The 22,754-nt window shown below is 42.4% G+C and overlaps 1 protein-coding gene across 1 annotated transcript; it reads left to right on the top strand.

The window, feature by feature from the left end:
• The first annotated feature begins 605 nt into the window (after nucleotides 1-605).
• LOC124136632 (cell wall protein DAN4-like) lies at nucleotides 606-21,292 on the top strand. The gene is made up of 8 exons (XM_046502617.2): nucleotides 606-646; nucleotides 6,469-6,551; nucleotides 10,864-11,258; nucleotides 11,482-11,697; nucleotides 14,824-15,801; nucleotides 17,388-17,466; nucleotides 20,017-20,105; nucleotides 20,676-21,292. Exons 2-8 carry the CDS (start codon nucleotides 6,476-6,478, stop codon nucleotides 20,724-20,726), a joined length of 1,884 nt encoding a protein of 627 aa, XP_046358573.2. The 5' UTR covers nucleotides 606-646; nucleotides 6,469-6,475; the 3' UTR covers nucleotides 20,727-21,292.
• Nucleotides 21,293-22,754: the final 1,462 nt, after the last annotated feature.

Genomic DNA, 22,754 nt, shown 5'->3' with positions numbered 1-22,754 from the left:
GGCAATATCCTAGATGGAGATGTAATATCCTAGATGGAGATGTAATATCCTAGATGGAGATGTAATATCCTAGATGGAGATGTAATATCCTAGATGGAGAGGCAATATCCTAGATGGAGATGTAATATCCTAGATGGAGAGGCAATATCCTAGATGGAGATGTAATATCCTAGATGGAGATGCAATACCCAAGATGGAGATGTAATACTCTGGATGGGGATATAATAACCCACATGGGCGTTGAAAGGGACCTAGATGTGTGAAATATACACAACAAAATTAAAACCTCTTTTACAGAAAAAAGGTTTACGGTTTTATAATAATTGTAACACATCTGGTAATAATTTGTCATCTTAATTTATAATATGTGTATGTGTTTTAATAAACGCTGTAGGGCAGCACGCTTCAGGATTCCCCTGCTTCAGGTGGAAGTGTATCGCACCTGTCACATCTTCCACGACGGGACGTATGTAAATTCTACCTGCCGGCAATACTTCAAAGGAGGGTATTTCCTCACATATATCTATATACAACATGTGATAGTGCGAGTTCTCCCTCGGGGGACGTCTTATGTTGACGACATTATTCAGCCACTCATTTCGACGGCGTTGGCGGCCGGGTGCGAGGGGCACTTCCCTCTGTAAAGGTAGGATAAGAACCATTTGTAATCATTCCTCTTTTTAGTGGTTTAAAACGGTCGTTATTTAATCAAATGTAGAATTATATCGACTTACGACTTCATTATCCCCAAATATGTAAGACGATAAAATGACTTATCGATATATACTGTTTGTTTGTTTGTTGTTTAACGCCGCACTCAGCAATATTCCAGCTATATGACGGCGGTCTGTAAATAATCGAGTCTGGATCAGACCATCCAGTGATTGACATCATGAGCATCGATCCACGCAATTGGGATACGATGACATGCATCAACCAAGTCAGCGAGCCTGACCACCCGATCCCGTTAAACTGACGGAAAAAGTAACTGTGCTTCATATAAAGTTTAATAAAAATACTTTATTGTGAAATTGAATAATACATCTTTCAATATGTATTCATGAAGATATCTCCTCGAGTTTAAGGTCGTGATTCACAATTTGCACGTGCTTGTTAACACAGAAAAAGGATGTTCGCGTGTATGTTGGGAGCATGATGTTCACACAGGTGTTTTTTTTATTTAAACAGTATACAATGATTATCAGGTGCTCATAAAAATAGTTTTGTTTAACCGTAAATAAAGTTTACGCAATACCTTGGGTAGCTGTACTACGCGCCGTATCTATGCTGGAAACAGTAATGGCGCAAAACGAGGTTTCCAGACAAGGTAGACCAATTTTTATGGATAACAACTTCTTTAATGTTGTAAAAAGCGACGTTTCGGTATAGATCCTTATACTTGACAAGCTTGACAACGGTATAAGGATCTATACCGAAACGTCGCTTTTTACAGTATCAAAGAAGTTGTTATCCATAAAAAATTGTGTCTCCCTTGTCATCCGTCAACTTCTAAGTAATGCCCATCAAACAAAGAAGTTTCCAGACATTTTAATGTTCATTGAAACCCTGTGTCATCTCTCTGGAGACGTAATCTACAGGAGGGCAACATCCATGACTTGCCACTGGACGGTCGTCCACGTGTGACGTCAAGTCAACGAGATAACCATATTCGGTTGGTACATCTACGGAATCGATACCGAACTGCCACATTAACAGCTCGGACATTTCCTGGGTTGAGACCGATTAGTGGAAGAACCGAACCCAACCGGTTGAGGGAGAACCATATCCGACCATGATGTCCAGAGAAACGCCAAATTTTGCTTCCACCTCACCGTCAGCTTGGTTCAGAAGACGAAACTTGGACAGTATGCTGTTCGCATATAAGTCCTGGTTTCGCCTGGGCAGCTCTGAGGGGACACGGGTGGCCCAGTCGTCTAAGGCGCCGCGATTCGCTGTGCAGAGTTGCGTCCCTTGGGTTCACCAGAAACCTATGAATGTGGGTTCGAATCTCGGTTCGCCCCGATTATGTTTCTAGGTTTGTCAGCATCATTTCGGGCTTTCCTTCCACATTAAACTGACACGCCGTGATATAACTGGAATAATGTTGAAAGCGGCGTTAAACCCAACTCACTCACTCACACACTGGACAGTACTGATCGTCGTACAAGGGTCTACAGGCGCCCAGGAGAATGTTTTAGCGACGCTTTAATTACTCAACGTCAGTTTGAGGGTTGAAGTGTATAGGTATGAGGTGGCATCATAATATAATAATAATGATACTGCTACTACTACTACTACAACAACAACTACAACTACTACTACGACTACGACTACGGCCTGAAAAGTGAAACAGGAGGCTTTCTGTTTGCTGCTCAGGTCCAGGCCAACAAACCTGATCTTGTCCCTTTTCGTAAACCCAATGAAATAATTTATATTATTGAATTTTCTGTCCCTTTTGACACCAATGTGATTGACAAGATTGAGGAAAAACATGTCAAATATGCGGACCTCACTTTCGAAATGTCACGCTTGCATCCCCAGTACCAAGTTGTCCGACTCTCCATTGTTCTTGGTGCCTTAGATTTGGTACCTCCCAATCTGTTGACTGACACTAGGAATACTGCCCTTCTGACAATCTGGGTAATGCAGCAGGCTGGAGTGCTGGGGAGTCTTCACATTCTCCGAACAGTTCTGGGTGAGTTTGACTAGGCAGCGCTTCCTGTCCCATTCGCTGTCTGGGCTGCGTGTGGAGGGGGCACGGACCCTGAGCTGATGATGAGCCTAACCAGCCTGACTGTGCCAGGATCACCCAAACCCTCTTTGCTGCATTTTTAAAAATCTGTAAATAATGATAATATTGATGAAAATAATAATAATAATGATGGAAAAATATATAATAATAATAATAATAATATAAATAAATAAATAAATAAATAAATAAATAAATAAATAAAAAAATAAATAAAAAAATAAAAAAATAAAAAAATAAATAATATAAAAAAAAATAAATAAATAAAAAATAAATAAAAATAAATAATAATAATAAAATAAAATTAACAACAACAACAACAACAACAACAACAACAACAACAACAACTCATGATAGACCACTTCTTATCTTCGTTCATGGCAATTTGAATGGCGTATGTTACCGGGGCGACATCGTTCCAGATCATGTTCTGCCCTTTGTCCAAATGAAGGGAGGTAAGCACAAACGTCAACTGAACCTAACTTTATTCACTCTTGGCCACTATTCGCTGCATAAGAGGAATATCTAACAGCATAAAACATGCAAGATACGAAACATACAACAATATGTACCCATATAAATACACACGACACATGTCATAATAACAAATACAGCAATATAGGAACAGCCATCGAATTAAACACTTTTACCTATCATTGTGAAGACAGAATAAGCTGCTTTAACTCTTTTCAGTATAAAATACAAAGCTTTGGTTGCTTGTTTTGAAATACAGTAAACTACGGTTATAACCAACTCAGGACCACTAATTTTAGTTCGTTATAGCCGTAGTTCGTTATAAGCATACATACAGCATACATACATCAAATGGCCGGGACTAAAAATATAACGGTCAGTTCGTTATAAGCGTGTTCGTTATAACCGTAGTTTACTGTATATTTTTTGGTTTCGGTGAAATTATTAAGCCTGAGAAATATAACTCCAAAATATTTCTAATCGTCAACAGTTTTTAATAGTTTTTGATTGCCTGTGAAATATGTTTACAATGTTTCTGAGCCTCCAAATATAAATATATAATTTGTTTTTGAGACATTAAGTTTTCATTGTTGAAAATATTGCGGGAAAATATTTAGCAGATTTTGAAGGTTTTCCTTACTTTCCTTTCAAACACAGACACAGAATCAGACACAAACATTCATTCACTCACACGAGCACATATCCAGATACCCACCCGCACATACACCGGCACACATACATACAGACCGGCACATGACGACATACAAACACACAGAGACACATGGACACACACAGACACACAGACACACATGCACAAATATACACTGACAGATATCCACAGGTACACACACAGTCAGTCACACACAGGCATATATACACATAGAGACAGTCATACACACAGACACGCACGCGCGCACGCACACACACACACACACACACACACACACACACACACACACACACACACCGAGGAATACAGACAGGCACATACAGACACATACAGACACATAGAGAGAGAGAGAGAGAGAGAGAGAGCGAGAGAGAGAGAGACAGAGAGAGCAAGAGCGAGAGAGAGAGACAGAGAGAGACAGAGAGAGAGAGGCACTCACAAACACAGAGACACATACACACCCAGAGAGACAGACACACTCACCGACACACACATAGGCAGGTACACAGAGACAGACACACACATAGATACATAGACACGCACGGACATATACAGACACACACAGACACAGAGAGAGGCAAACACAGACATACGCACACATAGACAGGTACACACAGACAGACAAACACACACAGAGGCAAGTACACAGATACACAGAGACAGACACACACAAAGGCAGGCATACACAAACACACACAGATAAAGAGACAGGCACACACACACGTAGAGAGAAATAGGCACACACAGACACACATACAGAGAGAGAGAGAGAGAGAGAGAGAGAGAGAGAGAGAGAGAGACAGGCACACGCAGACACACGCACACACAGACACATACACACTAGATGTGAACATCAGCGACATAACACACAGTCACGTTTTGGGTGGCAGCTGTGATGCATTTGTTGTCGCGATTATGCCCAGTATACGACAGATACCTATTTGAGGAAACAAAAGCTTACAATTGTTCGGAGGTGATGAAATTGTTGCGACAACCTGGAGGCAGATGTCTCGGATATGTACAAACGATATAAATTGTGTCCTCCTCGAGTAAATTGTTTTTAAACATTCACGTTTGGAAAGAAGAAAACTTTTTTACAATTTGCGTATAAAATATTTACTGTATAGTACGTAACGGCAGTGATGACACGGAGTCTTTATCTTTAGTGAATTATCGAGTTAACGGAGTTTAAGTTTTCACGGTGTTGTGTTCTCAACGAAGTCCCGAACTCGATTGTCCACATGGAAGCTCATTTTTTGCGTCGAAATATAGCTAAAAGCAGCATAAATCCTCACGTTCTGACACCCAAACGGATGCTTTTCAGTCGGAGGTGACAAAAGACGAGAAAGGATAGAGCCCATTTTGCCCATCAGAAATTAAAGAAATGATGAAACGTGAACTATCAGAAATCCGAGGTTTTCATATGACGAAAAGTTAGCATTGTTTTCTTTCCAAAACGTGTAACCTTTTGACTTTAAACAACACCAAGTGCAGAATCCTGTCTGTAATGTGTCAAACAGGCTCATTGTAATGATTTTCTTCAAGTTAATTGCTGATACTAAACATGAGAAAGGCTTTGACCCAAGCTGATTTTCCCTTTATGTAACAATAATTCATAATTGATCGAAGTTCGTTGTCTGTCATTTGAACATGTCTGATATATTCGCTACACATTTTGTAAACACTCCAGAGAGTGTTCGATTCCATATTCAATTAATCGAGGTTAAATCTACAGGTCTACATAAACTCATTGTGTTTATTAATTCACAATCCCTTACTGTAGTAATATACCGGACATAAATATAATGTGACAAAACTAGCGTCAACGTCCATCAACTCCCCCCTCTGGCGTATTCACGACCAACCACTACAAAAACACCCGACCTCTAAAAAACTGAAGCGTGTTTATTACATGTAATTCATAATCACTTACTGTGGTAATATACCGGACATTAATATAATGTGACAAAACTAGCGTCAACGTCCATCAACATCCCACTCTGGCATCTTCACGAACAACCACTACAAAAACACCCGACCTCTGAAAACTGGAGCGTGTTCTGCTGCAACAAGTGTCCGCCATGACACAGAACTTCAAACGGGCATCTCTCGAATGAAAAGCAGTAACTACGGCCGCCATTGACACCTTCATCAACGGTAACGACATGACAGTCGTTCATCATCAAACGTTTTCTTTTACAAGACGTTTTTGTGCAGTTTATCACCAACATTTGTAATACGCAGCAGACCGTAAAGATGAATATACTTACTGTCAAAGTTTGTCAGTTACCAGCACGATTTTTCAGACAGCTCCCACAAAAGAAATGTTTGCTACGCGAAGTGATTGTATCTGGTTGCGGAAAATAACGTAAGCGTTCATATATTTTAGTGGTCCTTGACTTGCCTTTGCATGTGTTTGTGACGGGTGCCAACGGTGAACAGGATACGCTCACTTTTTCACGAACACTTGGTTTTAACACCATTTGGTAGTAGTTTTATTTACCAATATGTTAAAATTGTTGATGTATTGTTGAGCCAGATTTATGATAATAATTAATAATATTTTTGTTTTCAGCCAATCAATGAACTCGCACTTGCCCATACAGATACTGCTTCTGCTTGTGACGTCACTTTGCGAGAGTCGACCATCGCCTCGAGGTGAGTCAGAGAAAGATGTGTAGTATATGGTTCCCAAAGCAGACATGGTGGTCGATAGCGCGAACACCAATCACTGTTAAAATGGCTAACATATAATACTGGATCGCATCTGAAGGTTGCTGGATCCCGGTCCAGGTATTTTAATAATATTCTTATGTAATAATACTAAGGCCCATGTACATATAAGGACTTAAATAATTATCACAGGGTGCAATCACATTTGTGACAAATTTTGTTTTGACAACAATGACGATTTTGATAAGCGTACATTCAGGGATTTAGTTATGAGTACCCTATGATTATCACAGGTTATTAACTTTTATAACGAAGTGTCGCTCTTACTGTTATGACATACGTGTATCCTCGGACCCCGTGGTACCGCGGCATTCATCGTATCGCGGCATTTGTGATTTCCGGTAGTTCACGCGGGACACGCCTCTTAGCGGCTGTCTATTAATGCAAATCAGTAACCAGGAAGTGCACACTTCGTAAACAGTTTCAATTTCCTAGGAATGTTCCGTCTGCTGTAAGTAAGGAGTTATTAATGCGTTGATACATATTTCTGGCATCTTTTGTAATATTGCCTTACCCCCATCTATCAATGGCCAACGATATAACCCGCAGTTCCCAAAGTAAACTTTCTCTATCGACCTGAACTAGATCATCTGCATATTCATGGCGACTCATAATGTAACGGAAGTTACGTAGTCCGCACATTTTTTCCCGCTCTGTGTCCAGAATCTATTGGGAGATCATAAGGGCCATAATGCCAAACTTAGAAATACGTTATTCACTAGTAGCCAAAAGAAAAATACATACTTTGGGCATACTATGAGTGTTTTTTAAAATATATTTATTGTTAACGTTTAACATTTTTCCATTATGTGACAAATTATTGTCATCCAATTTTTTTTATAAACGATCTTAGAATATCATTTCTGATATTGATTTTGATTTTAAAAATATTTTTCTCTTACTTTTCTGTAAACATGCATTGAATATTACCTATTACAGATAACACATTTAGAATTTTACTTGTGCTGTCTTTGCACTTGTCTGGACAAATCACTGATATCTGGCATGATCATACTAAGTGGTTGGTAGAATTATGTCCTCTTTTTGTCTAATTCGGACCTCCATACACAACTTTTCTCTGTACCGCGATACGATGGAGTTCTCTCCCTTGTCAAACTAAGCGCGAGGCCCGGCTTTTACTCGGAGCTACTAACGTAAATAATGAACTTTTATCAGTAAAATATGCATTGTTAGATCAAATAAATGACATCTGATATAGAGAACACGAATAATCATAACGGTTAGTGAGTGCATTTTGTTCCGTTCAGCATACATGACAAGTACCGCGATACCCCGAGGTTGCAGGTTATATCGGGAACGAAGATTTGTCTCAAATCTAACCATGCAGGACATATAAATAAGATCTTTAATGTAGCCAGCATGACACATTTCACAATAAATCGTTGACATAGTCAATACCTTATCTTCCTAAGTTACTACGGATGGGCAAATCGCATATCGTTAATAGACATATAACGTCTAAATTCTCTAATGCCTGCAACATAGTATTCCGTACCAGATTCCTGAACATGGAAAGGAATCATTTCTGTCTGAGATCTGATAGTCATAACTTTACTTAGTATTTTTTGAAGTTCATCAGCAAATACTATTAATATATGGGTTAATATCGGCGTATATTCAATGCAAACTAACGGCTGTCGATTCCCAAATTGAAACTATATGTTTACCCAGAAATCTGTAAGTAAAAGAATCTAGTGTGAAACCAACAAACAACCAACAAGCGGTATACAATGAACAAATGTATAACAAAATATAAATAGGTTTACAAATCAATACAAATTACTGCACAGCAATTACAATGGACTGGTCGGCTCGGAGTCAGTATACTGTGTCTGAGTGGGGTATTCATGTTAAACTGCGGCATGGTATCTCAGTGAGCTAGCACTATAAATCGGCATCAGTCCGGACTAGTACAAGCAGCCACACACACACATACACGTGCATGCACGTCGCTATATAAGTGCGATAATCTTGGACGCGACGTTAAACCCAATTTCACCTCACCTCAGTGTGCTAGCACTATAAATCGGCATCAGTCCGGACTAGTACAAGCATCCACATAAGCACGCACGCACACACACACACACGCACGCACGCACGCACGCACACACACACGTGCATGCACGTCGCTATATAAGCGCAATAATCTTGGACGCGACGTTAAACCCAACTTCACCTCACCTTACTCATAGTGAGTTATACATACCTCGTTATAATAACAGAACACTGACATAAATAAGGTAAACGCCCAGTTTCGGACACAGACACAGTGTACTGATGAATGATTGATTGGCGTTAACGAGTTTACAGTTAGCGCAGGCAAAATCAACATATTGTTCCTGACAGTTCAAGAGTGATCCATCTCTTGGGTGAAGGTCACACTTCCTTGTTATCGACAGAAGGCATACATCATGAAAGATGTACAATAAAACATGACTCACTTAGAAACACCTACGTTTACTGTCAAATCTGACAATCGTTTATGTAATGTATAGGCAAAATAAATCAACATGACAATGCCACGCGGCGTCAACTAGTATCCATCGTACAGGACATAATTCAAGTGTTCCTTTTCGCGAACACCTGGTGTCATCACTATTTGATAGCTATTCAACTCATGCTCATGAGACCGCCTCCGTGGTCTAGTGGTAGAGCGTCCGCCCCGAAGGTCCGGGGTTCGATCTCCGCCCGCGTCATACCAAAAGACGTTAAAAGATGGTACTTGTTGTTACCCTGTGTGGCGCTCGGCATTAAGGGGCTAAAACAAGGACTGGTCGGCTCGGAGTCAGTATACTGTATCTGAGTGGGATATTCATGTTAAACTGCGGCATGGTATCTCAGTGAGCTAGCACTGTAAATCGGCATCAGTCCGGACTAGTACAAGCAGCCACACAAACACACACACGTACATGCACGTCGCTATATAAGTGCAATAATCTTGGACGCGACGTTAAACCAAGATGTATAATATTTTCACCTCACCTCATGCTCATGACATGTTGGAATCGTACAATGGACTCTGCTTTCAGTGGAGATTTCTTATGATTATGGAAATGTTTTTTGTCGGTTTTCATTATTAGTCTTATACAACCAGACATTTGGTATTGAGGTATCATGAGACTATGAGACTAAATAATTTCTTATACGTTTAAGAGCAGAGTAACCTGTTGGCTAGAGCGTTCGCTGTTCACGCTGAAAAGCCCACTTGAAACGTGGGAGGTCAATTCTTCTGGAATATTGCTAAAACTGTCGTTAACCATACTCATTGACTAGATGACGATCGATGACTAAAGATCCATCAATGTCCTCAGGGGCGACAGTGGTCAAGCTTTCGAGCTGAAAAGCCCACTTGAAATGTGGGAAGTCAATTCTTCTGGAATACTGCTAAAACTGTCGTTAACCATACTCATTGACCAGATGACGATCGATGACTAGAGATCCATCAATGTCCACGTTTTTGTAGCTTGGGCACTGAGATTTATCACGTGAAGGTATTTAAAGTACGGACTAGTTTTTCCTTTGCAATCAAAGTCATCAGGCAACCAAATCAGAAATACAACACACAAATACATGCATATGAATAACCCATATCTTCGCATATCACCTTATAAATAAGCGTCAATGTCGAATACAGGGCGGTGGGTTGATTAACACTTTCGCTTGTAAACCGAAGGTCCGTAATCGATTTCTCAAATGGGTACAACTTGTTAACATCTTCAATTCAGTCATGTCACCTTGGACGGTCATTTCAGCAAGGACGTTAAAGACATTTTTGTCTTATCATGTCATCCATTCATTTGGAGTGAGTGAGTGAGTTAGGTTTAACGCCGCTTTTAACAGTATTCCGTTTATATCACGGTGTGTCAGCTTAATGTGGGTGGAAAGCTCGAAGTGATGCAGGTCTCAGACGTTTACCACTTTGGTGAACCCACGAGCACGGGTATGTTGCTGACAAAGCCAGAAACATAAACGGGGCGAACCGGGATTTCAACCCACAATCATAGGTTTCTGGCGTGCCCAAGGAACGCAACTCTGCACAGCGAATCGCGGCGCCTTAGACGACTGGGCCACCCGTGCCCCCCATTCATTTTGAGGTCTATGAATGTCATATGATATTATTTGTGAGTCCAGTCACATGTTGAACATGCATTTACAAAAGATAATCATAGGAAATTCTACAATTATCAAATCTTTTCATTCTCGATTTTGTTTACAGATTGTGGACGTAAGTTTCACTTTGATTTTGAACGTCACGAGGGACATCCTCCCGGCGGCATCTGGCAGGGTTTGGAGGGGAGGGTCACCTTCAGAGGGGGTAAGGCGTGGCTTGACGGTCACGGGTCTCTCATTTATCCTTTCTTTTCACACAACGATCTGAGAACAGGCTTTGCTTTCTCCTTCAAAATAAAACCTGCCAAAATAGCACCTGGTGGTCGAGTAGCCATTATCACCAACGGCGTGGACCCTGGATCGTCGACCTTGACTGTATTTCATAACGGCACGTGTCTCGGGGTGAAGGTCGTTGAGATAGCTGAAACATGGAATCTGGCGAAAGGAATCGACTTCAGCAGGAATGTGGAACTTAGTGTGGAGTATACAAAACATAAACAGGTTTGAACATTATTTTACATATATGTAATACTAATAGTCCTTTCTGAAATGATGATATCTTATGATGATAGTGGTACGAAATACCTTGATGTTCATGTTATTTTCGTCAATGTTAGAAATAATATCCTAAATTATAAGATTATTTTATACTTTGAGGATTGATTATTGATACTCACTCACCCACTCACCTAAACATTTCAGAATGATACTTTTATTCTCACAGAGACTTAAACGTTCCTCGGATACGGGAACAACGGCAGACGTCTACGTCGACCCAAACCAGTCAGACGATGATATGAACAACGTGGCGATCAAGAACGACACCACAGGATCGCTGGAGACCATAGAAAAACTTTTAAGTTTCTCTTCCGGTGAAGTTCCAGGTAACCATGGCGACGCTGCCGGAGTTCCAGATGACGGACCACGGGATGATAACGGAGTAAGAGGAGGATTAAATTGAAGTAAAATGAATCTTTAATTTTTATTCGGCTCTAAATTAAACAAATTTCAAAGGATCGAAAGGGTCATAAAGAAAATTAATGTCATCTTTATTGTGGTATTCAAAGAGTGAATGAGTGAGTGAGTTAGTGAGTCAATGAGTGAGTGAGTTGGGTTTAACGCCCTTTTTTAACAGCACTTGAGTATTCCAGTTATATCACGTCGTGTCAGCTCAATGTAGGAAGAATGCCCGAAGTGATGCAGGTCTCAGACATTTACCACTTTGGTGAAACCCACGATCAGGGGTATGGTGCTGACAAACCTAGAAACCTAATCAGGGTGAATCTTGGCAGTCGCGGCGACTCAGGATTTGAACCCCTAATCATATGTTTCAGGCTGGCCCAGATTCAGATTCAGATTCAGTGGCCCCTTTATATCACCTGATGCTCTACAGAGCACTGCATTTTGAATGTATTCATTTCGCATTGTATCGCTGTTATGGTGCTTGATTGAACTTGGATGTGGGTGGGGTTGGATATGGGTGGTGTTTGATGTGGGTGGTGTTTGGTGTGGGTGGTGTTTGGTGTGGGTGGGGTTGGATATGGGTGGTGTTTGATGTGGGTGGTGTTTGGTGTGGGTGGTGTTTGGTGTGGGTGGTGTTTGGTGTGGGTGGTGTTTGGTGTGGGTGGGGTTGGATTTGGGTGGTGTTTGATGTGGGTGGTGTTTGATGTGGGTGGTATTTGATGTTGGTGGTGTTTGATGTGGGTGGTGTTTGATGTGGGTGGGGTTTGATGTGGGTGGTGTTTGATGTGGTGGTGTTTGATGTGGGTGGTGTTTGATGTGGGTGGGGTTGGATATAGGTGGTGTTTGATGTGGGTGGTATTTGATGTGGTGGTGTTTGATGTGGGTGGTGTTTGATGTGGGTGGTGTTTGATGTGGTGGTGTTTGATGTGGGTGGTGTTTGATGTGGGTGGTGTTTGGTGTGGGTGGGGTTGGATTTGGGTGGTGTTTGATGTGGGTGGTGTTTGATGTGGGTGGTATTTGATGTGGGTGGTGTTTGATGTGGGTGGTGTTTGATGTGGGTGGGGTTTGATGTGGGTGGTGTTTGATGTGGTGGTGTTTGATGTGGGTGGTGTTTGATGTGGGTGGGGTTGGATATAGGTGGTGTTTGATGTGGGTGGTATTTGATGTGGTGGTGTTTGATGTGGGTGGTGTTTGATGTGGGTGGTGTTTGATGTGGGTGGGGTTGGATATTGGTGGTGTTTGATGTGAGTGGTGTTTGATGTGGGTGGTGTTTGATGTGGTGGTGTTTGATGTGGGTGGTGTTTGGTGTGGGTGGGGTTGGATATGGGTGGTGTTTGATGTGGGTGGTATTTGATGTGGGTGGTGTTTGATGTGGGTGGTGTTTGATGTGGTGGTGTTTGATGTGGGTGGTATTTGATGTGGGTGGTGTTGGATATGGGTGGTGTTTGATGTGGGTGGTGTTTGATGTGGTGGTGTTTGGTGTGGGTGGGGTTGGATATGGGTGGTGTTTGATGTGAGTGGTGTTTGACGTGGGTGGTGTTTGATGTGGGTGGTGTTGGATATGGGTGGTGTTTGATGTGGGTGGTGTTGGATGTGGGTGGTGTTTGATGTGGGTGGTGTTTGGTGTGGGTGGTGTTGGATATGGGTGGTGTTTGATGTGGGTGTTATTTGATGTGGTGGTGTTTGATGTGGGTGGTGTTTGATGTGGGTGGTGTTGGATATGGGTGGTGTTTGATGTGGGCGGTGTTGAATATGGGTGGTGTTTGAAGTGGGTGGTGTTTGATGTGGGTGGTGTTTGGTGTGGGTGGGGTTGGATATGGGTGGTGTTTGATGTGGGTGATGTTTGATGTGGGTAGTCTTGGATGTGGGTGGTGTTTGATGTGGGTGGTGTTTGATGTGGGTGATGTTTGATGTGGGTAGTCTTGGATGTGGGTGGTGTTTGACGTGGGTGGTGTTTGATGTGGGTGGTGTTGGATATGGATGTTGTTTGATGTGGGTGTTATTTGATGTGGTGGTGTTTGGTGTGGGTGGTGTTTGATGTGGGTGGTGTTTGATGTGGGTGGTGTTGGGTATGGGTGGTGTTGGATGTTGGTGGTGTTGGATGTGGGGGGTGTTTGATGTGGGTGATGTTGGATGTGGGTAGTCTTGGATGTTGGTGGTGTTGGATGTTGGTGGTGTTTGATGTGGGTGGTGTTTGATGTGGGTGATGTTGAATGTGGGTAGTCTTGGATGTGGGTGGTGTTGGATGTTGGTGGTGTTGGATGTGGGTGGTGTTTGATGTGGGTGATGTTGGATGTGGGTAGTCTTGGATGTGGGTGGTGTTGGATGTTGGTGGTGTTGGATATGGGGGGTGTTTGATGTGGGTGATGTTGGATGTGGGTAGTCTTGGTTGTGGGTGGTGTTGGATGTGGGTGGAGTTGGATGTGGGTGGTGTTCGATGTGGGTAGTCTTGGTTGTGGGTGGTGTTGGATATGGGTGGTGTTTGATGTGGGTGGTGTTTGATGTGGGTAGTCTTGGTTGTGGGTGGTGTTGGATGTGGGTGGTGTTTGATGTGGGTGGTGTTTGATGTGGGTAGTCTTGGTTGTGGGTGGTGTTGGATATGGGTGGTGTTTGATGTGGGTGATGTTGGATGTGGGTAGTCTTGGTTGTGGGTGGTGTTGGATGTGGGGGGTGTTTGATGTGGGTGATGTTGGATGTGGGTAGTCTTGGTTGTGGGTGGTGTTGGATGTGGGTGATGTTGGATGTGGGTAGTCTTGAAGTGGGTGGTGTTGGATGTTGGTGGTGTTGGATGTTGGTGGTGTTTGATGTGGGTGATGTTGGATGTGGGTAGTCTTGGTTGTGGGTGGTGTTGGATGTGGGTGGTGTTGGATGTGGGTGGAGTTGGATGTGGGTGGTGTTGGATGTGGGTGGAGTTGGATATGGGTGGTGTTTGATGTTGGCGGTGTTTGATGTGAGTGTGGTTTAACGTGGATGTGGTTGGAATTGGGTGGATTTCCCTGGAGGTGGACATTATACATATAGTTCAGCTCTTGCCATTTTCAACTTACAATCCTTACACAGATTAATGGTTCAACCTTTTATGATATATCATTTTCCTCTACAGGCGTCAACAACAAATTTGAACTATGACATCATTGCAGTTCGAAAACTGTTCAAAGAGAACACAACAAACACCCACAGCTCGGCATATCATGTTGACATTGTGACGGAGACACCGTCCATCACCACGACCGCGTACAGCGACATCACAAATACACAGTCCACCACAACCACGTCTACGGACGACACAGATACACAGTCCACCACAACCACGTCTACGGACGACACAGATACACAGTCCACCACTACGTACAGCGACATCACGGAAGTACCGTCCACGACAACGTATAGCGACATCACGGAGACAGCATCCACGACGACGTATAGCGACATTATAGAAACACCGTCCACCACCACTACGTACAGCGACATCACGGATGTACCGTCCACGACAACGTATAGCGACATCACGGAGACAGCATCCACGACGACGTATAGCGACAATCCGGAGACAGCATCCACGACAACCTACAGCGTCGCCACAGACACACCGTCGGCAACATGTAGCGACAACACGGAGACTATAGAAGATAGCGATACTGACAATGGGAATACAATTTCTGACCTTGTGATTGATACGAACCCTTCGACCCTACGAAGTGTCTATACAACTAGTGGTGTTTCAGACCACACTGCTACACCGTTGACAGAATCAGACACAACATATTCAACGCATGGCGCCAGAGTTAGAGAGCAGACGACACAAACGCCACAATCCACGCGTACAGCATCTACGACAGATTTTGTTGTATATAGACAACCTTCAACATATTCCGTCCACATTTACACTGACGCAGAGCAGACGACGATTGATCCCGCCTCAACTCACATGTCGTCTGGCGTCAGTTTAAGTCAGCAGACGACAACGCTGCCATCAACAACGTCACGTGTTCCCCCAAAAAGAGTTGTGGTTCCAAAAAGGAACAGGTTTCTGATTATCCCTAATATATTCAAGGGTTTGCAGGAAGAAGACCCAGATGAGGTAATATTACAGAGTCGGTCCGCTTTACGGTAGACAATCACGGTAAAGGTGAGGTGAGGTGAAATGGGGTTTAACGTCGCGTCCAAGATTATTGCACTTATATAGCGACGTGCCTGCACGTGTATGTGTGTGTGTCTGCTTGTACTAGTCCGGACTGATGCCGATTTATAGTGCTTGCACACTGAGATACCATGCCGCAGTTTACCATGAATACCCCACTCAGACAGTATACTGACACCGAGCCGACCAGTCCTTGTTTTAGCCCCTTAATGCCGAGCGCCAGACAATAATCACGGTAGAGAGTCACGGAAATAAATATAAAGCTTATTGAATATTCAAGTCATGTTCTGATAAGAAACATTTAATGTTTGATTGATTTTACTTACTTTGTATACGCCAAAAACACTTCGACTTTTATTATTTATGTGCACTGGGTCATTGAAATATATATTCTTTTATGCGGTAGCTGTGAGGGTGCCCTTTCCATCAGTACTCATATTTACATCAGCTCTTATATTGTTCCTCAGAAAAGGAATACCCGGACTTATGAAAACATGACAACTTAAGTTTAGTCCACGGTGTTGGAAATGGAATTGGCTGTGTAGGGTTGCGTCCCTTTCTGTGTCCAGATTTGCCTCCCTTAGTCCTGCTAGAAACCAATGGCTTTGAATCCCTATTTGCTATGATTGTTGCTGGGTTTGTCTTCACCATACCAAAGTAGTGAACGTCCAACCCTGCATCACTTCTTTCCTCCAACATCAAGCTGACATCGTGATATGACTGAAATACTGTTCAATCGGCGTTAAACTCACTCACGGGTCAACACAACGCCGATCTGTACCTACAAGGACAGTACATTGCTGGTGCCTGGATTGTGCCTAATATAACCCGTCCTAGGGAACACGGCATACATGTGAGGTCATTAACTTTAACTGTGCATAAGAATAATTGAGTTGTGTTGAACGCCGCTTTCAAAAGTATTCCTGTTATATCACTATTGAATTTGTTCACGTTGAATAAGTGTGTCATTTAAAAAAGTGGTCAAATTTAACAAATGTTATATTTGGGATAACACCTTCGTAGTAGATATTCTAGTACTTCTTTTATTGAGTCCCCTCCGGATTCGAACCCACACTGCCAAAGTGAGGCACCTAATCGCCAGCAAACAAAGTCAGCGATCTAACCCACTTAGCCACAGAAGTGTCCACAAAATGAAAGTCCGACAACTGGTAGTATAGGTCACGTACTTTGTGTACCCCTCTGACAAGTGTTAAGTGGCATGGCTCCCTTGGCCGAAAGCTATGAACACAATGCCATTAAGAATGTGGTCAAATGTAGCAAATGTTGGGATAAACATTTTCTTAGTGAAGTCCAGATTCTAGTACTGTTTGGCGTTGAGTCCCATTCGGGATTCGAACTCACACTGCCAGAGTGAGGCACCTAATCGCCAGCACACAAAGCCACCAGATTGGACTCACCTAAAAAAGGTTCTAGAATCTGTACTTTACAAGGAAAGTGTTATCCCTAATATAACATTTGATACATTGAGTATGACACAACCATCCATGTGTTTTTCTATGTGCTAGATAGAGGTCCGGCTTGCCCAGGATAATGGAGTCTTGCGGCTGCAGGTCGGAGAAAGCGCCATACAGGAGACCACTGTAGGTGAGGTAGCCTTATTACAGCCTTCGTGTCAATGTTGGTTGGTTTGTTGTTCAACGCCACAATCAGCAATATTCCAGCTATATGACGGCGACAATCCAGTGATTGATATCATGAGCATCGATCGAGGCAATGCGGATACTATGACATGCATCAACCAAGTCAGCGAGCCTGACTATCCGATCCCGTTCGTCGCCTCTTACGATAAGCATGGGTTGCTAAAGACCTACTCTAACCCGGATCTTCACGGGTTTTATGTTATTGAGGGCGGTGGGGTAGTCTGGTGGTTAAAGCGTTCGCTCGTCATGGGTTCAACTCCCCACATGGGTACAATGTGTGACCTGTTTCTGGTGTCCCCCACCGTGAATCCACACGATGTGAAACCCAACTCACTCACTTACGAATGTGAGCATGGTTTCATAAGGTATTTCTGTTACAATATCAGCATTGAGAGCACTCAGCATGGGCAAACACACTGGCGTCACACCTCTTTAGACTGCACCTAATTAGACAGGAAACCCCACATTCCGGACAGATATTATTGGGAGCGTGTCCAATGATGTCACTACGGATAATTTCTGACGATTTGCTGTCAGCCATGGTTTACCTGGTCCAGACTCGACCATTTACAGGATGCCGTGAAAAACACCGATTATTGCTGATTCTTGCATAATACTGCATTGATGCATTCTTGTATTGACCCGAGAAGATCCGGGGTAGAATAGGTCTTCAGCAACCCATGCTTGCCGTAAAAGGCGACTATGCTTGTCGTAAGAGGCGACTAACGGGATCGGGTGGTCAGGCTCGCTGACTTGGTTGATGCATGTCATCGATCCCAATTGCGTGGATCGATGCTCATGATATTAATCACTGGATTGTCTGGTCCAGACTCGATTATTTACAGACCGCCGTCATATAGCTGGAATATTGCTGAGTGCGGCGTTAAACAACAAACAAACCAACCATTCTTGTTTTAATCACTATTGCTCCGTACTGGCCGAACACTACTTTAAAGAATCTTGATACAGGGCCACCACGGGGATTTCGGGTTATACCCATGGGAACCAATTGTGTCCCCTTCTGTTTCTTTATACATATGAATAGGAATTTCTGCCCGGTTTGGCAAAGTCAAAACAAGGAAATATGGCAAAGAAGTTTAACTTAGGCTTCAGGTATATCGATGATCAGATATCGTTCAATCATCATCAAATAGCCAGTTCCCTTCCACCGATTTACCCACCTGAACGTGAAATAAAGGAGACCAGTGAGACCGCCTCATTTGTTTCATATTTAGATCTACGCATAAAGATTATGGATGACAATACACTCTCCACAAGAATGGTGGACAAGAGGGGTGACTTCAACTTTCCTATAGTCAACTTTCACTTTCTGTCGTGCAATATTCCTGCAGCTCCAGACCTTGGTGTCTACTTTTCACAAGCTTGGAGGTACAATCGAGCATGCTCTTTGTACCAAGATTTTAAAGAGCGTCATACGACTCTTGCTTCTGAGCTGTTTGATCAAGGTTACAACATTCAAGGCCTCAGTAATGATTTTATAGTGGACATGTTGAGGACATTTCAATAGTTGACGCAAAAGAGACAAGAATGATGTCCGATGCAATTCCCTATTTTCACTTGTACCATATGTTCCTGTGTTTTTCAGGTAGCAAAAAATTGACTTGCCTTTGAATGTGTTTGTGATGGATCCACTGTTGGGGCAAGATACGCTCACCTTTTCGCGAACACCTAGTTTGATCATTATTTGATACTTATTTATAAACATTTTTTGTTTGTTTATTGTTTAACGCCGCACCGAGCAATATTCCAGCTATATGACGGCGGTCTGTAAATAATCGAACCAGTCTGGACCAGGCAATCCAGTGATTAATATCATGAGCATCGATCCATGGAATTGGGATCGATGACATTCATCAACCAAGTCAGCGAGTCTGACCACCCGATCCCGTAAGTCGCCTTTCGGGATCGGGTGGCGACTAACGGGATCGGGTGGTCAGGCTCGCTCATGATATGTGTATATTCGGAGTAGTACAATCCATTCTGCTTTTGGCAGAGATTTCTTATGAATATGGGAAGGTGTTTGTCGATTTTATTTATAGAAATAGTCCCCAGCAACCAATGCTTATCGTAGTAGGCAAATCAATGCATCGGGTGGTCAGGCTCGATGACTTGGTTGATTAAGTGTCATCGTATCCTGGTGGATGTAGCGTCTAATATCACTGGATTGTCTGGTCCAGACTCCATTATTTAAGGGTCGCCGTACTGACGGGTTAGGGTGGTCAGGCTCGCTGACTTGGTTGAAGCATGTCATCGATCCCAATTGCGTGGATCGATGCTCATGATATCAATCACTTGATTGTCATATAACTGGAATATTGCTGAGTGCGGCGTAAAACAACAATTCAGGTCGCCGTCATGTAGCTGGAATATTGCAGAGTGCGGCGTTACACAACAAACTGACTGTGGTACTTAACGTGGAGTACGCATCAGTGCATGGAGAATGTATGCTAATTTAGTCATTTGATGACCACAGGCGTCACCGAGCATTTGAAGGCCCCACGGTCAGCTCTGAGGGTCGGCGCCGGGGACGGACTCCTGTCATACAAGGGCAGCTTTGATGAGGTAAATAAATTAAATAGTATCACCCAACTAAATTGAGGGGCAAAAGTAACTATACATTTCAGTTGATTTTATCATATGTTTGATTTTCAACTGAAAACGATATTTTATTAAAAAAAGATTAACTATGATGGCCCTTAGTCAGATACTTCCACATAATATTTCTTATATTATTGATTTAAAACTTTTAAAATTAAGAAAGAAAATTCGCATAATAGAACACTACTAATGGGAGTCTTAGACATATTATTTTTTTAAATCAATAAATTTGGTGTTTAGGGCACAAATTTACATTAGAAACATGGTAGGGGTCACGAAGCTGCAAATTCATTTCTTATCCCAGCCTTCACAGATTGATTAATTTTTACACAAAATTGCCTAGCCACAGATGACTTTTAACAAACTGTTGCAGGATTGAGTGTGGAACAATTACATTTAAATTGAAAATGTGGTAAAAGAGATATCACAACTGATGCAAATACGCAATATTACACGTTAAAAGATGTTTACTTAATACTTGCAAATGATAAATAAAGATTTAAATTTGATGCTGTAAAAATGTTTCATTTTCAGTTTTCCATGTACGACTGTGCGCCTGAAAAATTCTTTAAAGATGAAAACTGAGGATGAAGAAACATCATTTTTGCATCTTGTGTCACCATGTGGCGCCTTTGCGCAAGGTTAACCGACCTTTAATATCGGTCTTCTGGGCAAGAACGTCTCAGACTTGGCCTACTCGCTTTCGGGCGTCATCGTTGTGTGTAGTGTTTTATTCCACAAATGACTAATTACGATATTTCTGGTATGACTGACACCTGTCAGCCTTCAGAGTCCAGCGTGTTAATTTTAAGACTTTATTACCTCGTTAACTTCCACTGTCAATCTTCGAAACTGTTTAACAACTGGTCTAAGTCATGCATGGGAGTTATGTAAATATAGATGTATTTGCATTTTAGGAGAGACGTGGCAAACGGTTTAAACAATTACACATATAGTTTCTATTTTTTAATGGAGATTTATTTTAAATAGACATGTTTTTTCCTAGTCATAACTTGCACCTGCCGTAGTGCTCATTTTGATGTGTAGTCTTGTCATCTGTGTTATTTATTAGTAAACTCAGTGAGGTTTGTGTCGGGTTTCTGCAGGTCAGAATTGTTTACTTGAGTGTATATGTGTCAGATATCGGTGACAGTAGTAATAAACAAAACAAAACAGTATTCGTGTTTATTATTGTAATTTTAAGGAAACAAATTAATGATAATTTATAAGGTGAGGTGAGGTGAAACTGGATTTAACGTCGCGTCCAAGATTATTGCACTTATATAGCGACGTGCATGCACGTGTGTGTGTTTGTGTGGCTGCTTGTACTAGTCCGGACTGATGCCGATTTATAGTGCTAGCCAACTGAGATTCCATGCCCCAGTTTAACATGAATACCCCACTCAGACACAGTATACTGACGACCAGTCCTTGCTTTAACCCCTCAATGCCGAGCGCCAGACAGGGTAACAACAAGTACCATCGTTTAACGTCTTTTGGTATGACGCGGCCGGGGATCGAACCCCGGACCTTCCGCTCTCCGGGCGGACGCTGAGAATTTATAATGATCACATTGCAGGGTTGATGTGTATTGAAGTGCTATTTTCAGTTTGGCATTGCATTCAGCTTCCTCTGAAATACACTGACTGAAATACAGTTCCAATAGCGTTAAACCTCACTTACTCCCTCATATTATTTTCCGATGTTTCAGTAAAAGTCGTTTTTATTAATGTCAACTTTTGATTTCCAAATTTATTAAAGTTGTAAATCGGATATTTTTTCTCTCTTTTGTCTGTCATAATCACCACGTTGGTCTAAAATATGAAGTTTTGGTGTAACCCACCTATACAATTGCTGATACCAACTACTTCAATGAACGTTGCAGGTGGTGTGAGCTTTTACCCTTACTCTTAGAATTAATTCAGGCCGAGTCATTTCACGCTGTATTGTCACTTGTTTCACTGCTCACAACATGGAGTAACTCGTTGGTATTCTCTGTACACTTTCAAACCAAAACGATTGTCATGGAAGCGGAAACAAGCGAGAACCATTTGTCATTTATGAGGTGAATATAAGCGCTTATTGATCAAAGCACTCGCTGCTACCTCTCTTGCAGGACGTGGTTTGACTCGTTGTTTAAATCAGCACGACATCGCACAGCAGCCTGTGTATGCACGGGTGATGGAGGAGTACATAATCTACTGAACCATTTCAGTTCAGTTTCGTGATAGGTCTTCAGCAACCCATGCGACTAAAAGGCGACTAACGGGATCAGGTGGTCAGGCTCGCTGACTTGGTTGATGCATATCATCGATCCCAATTGCGTGGATCGATGCTCATGATATTAATCACTGGATTGTCTGGTCCAGACTCGAGTATTTACAGACCGCCGTCATATAGCTGGAATATTGCTGAGTGCGGCGTTAAACAACAAAACAACCAACCAGTTTCGTGATCCATCTGGCAGGGTGATGGGGTCAACTCAACCGTGGTACAATCGAAATGTACCCTGGGTACATTAATGTACCACGGTGTAATCACTCCAGGCCCCTTCGGCTGCTACCGCAGTCGGCACTAGTAGGTCTGCCCAGAGAGCTAAAGTCGGTGACTTTT

This window comes from Haliotis rufescens, unplaced genomic scaffold (genome assembly GCF_023055435.1).
Source record: "Haliotis rufescens isolate VD_foot unplaced genomic scaffold, xgHalRufe1.0.p SCAF_12, whole genome shotgun sequence".
Lineage (NCBI taxonomy): Eukaryota > Metazoa > Mollusca > Gastropoda > Lepetellida > Haliotidae > Haliotis > Haliotis rufescens.
The sequence above is the reverse complement of the archived record's forward strand: the minus strand, read 5'-3'. Positions and strand labels throughout refer to the sequence as shown.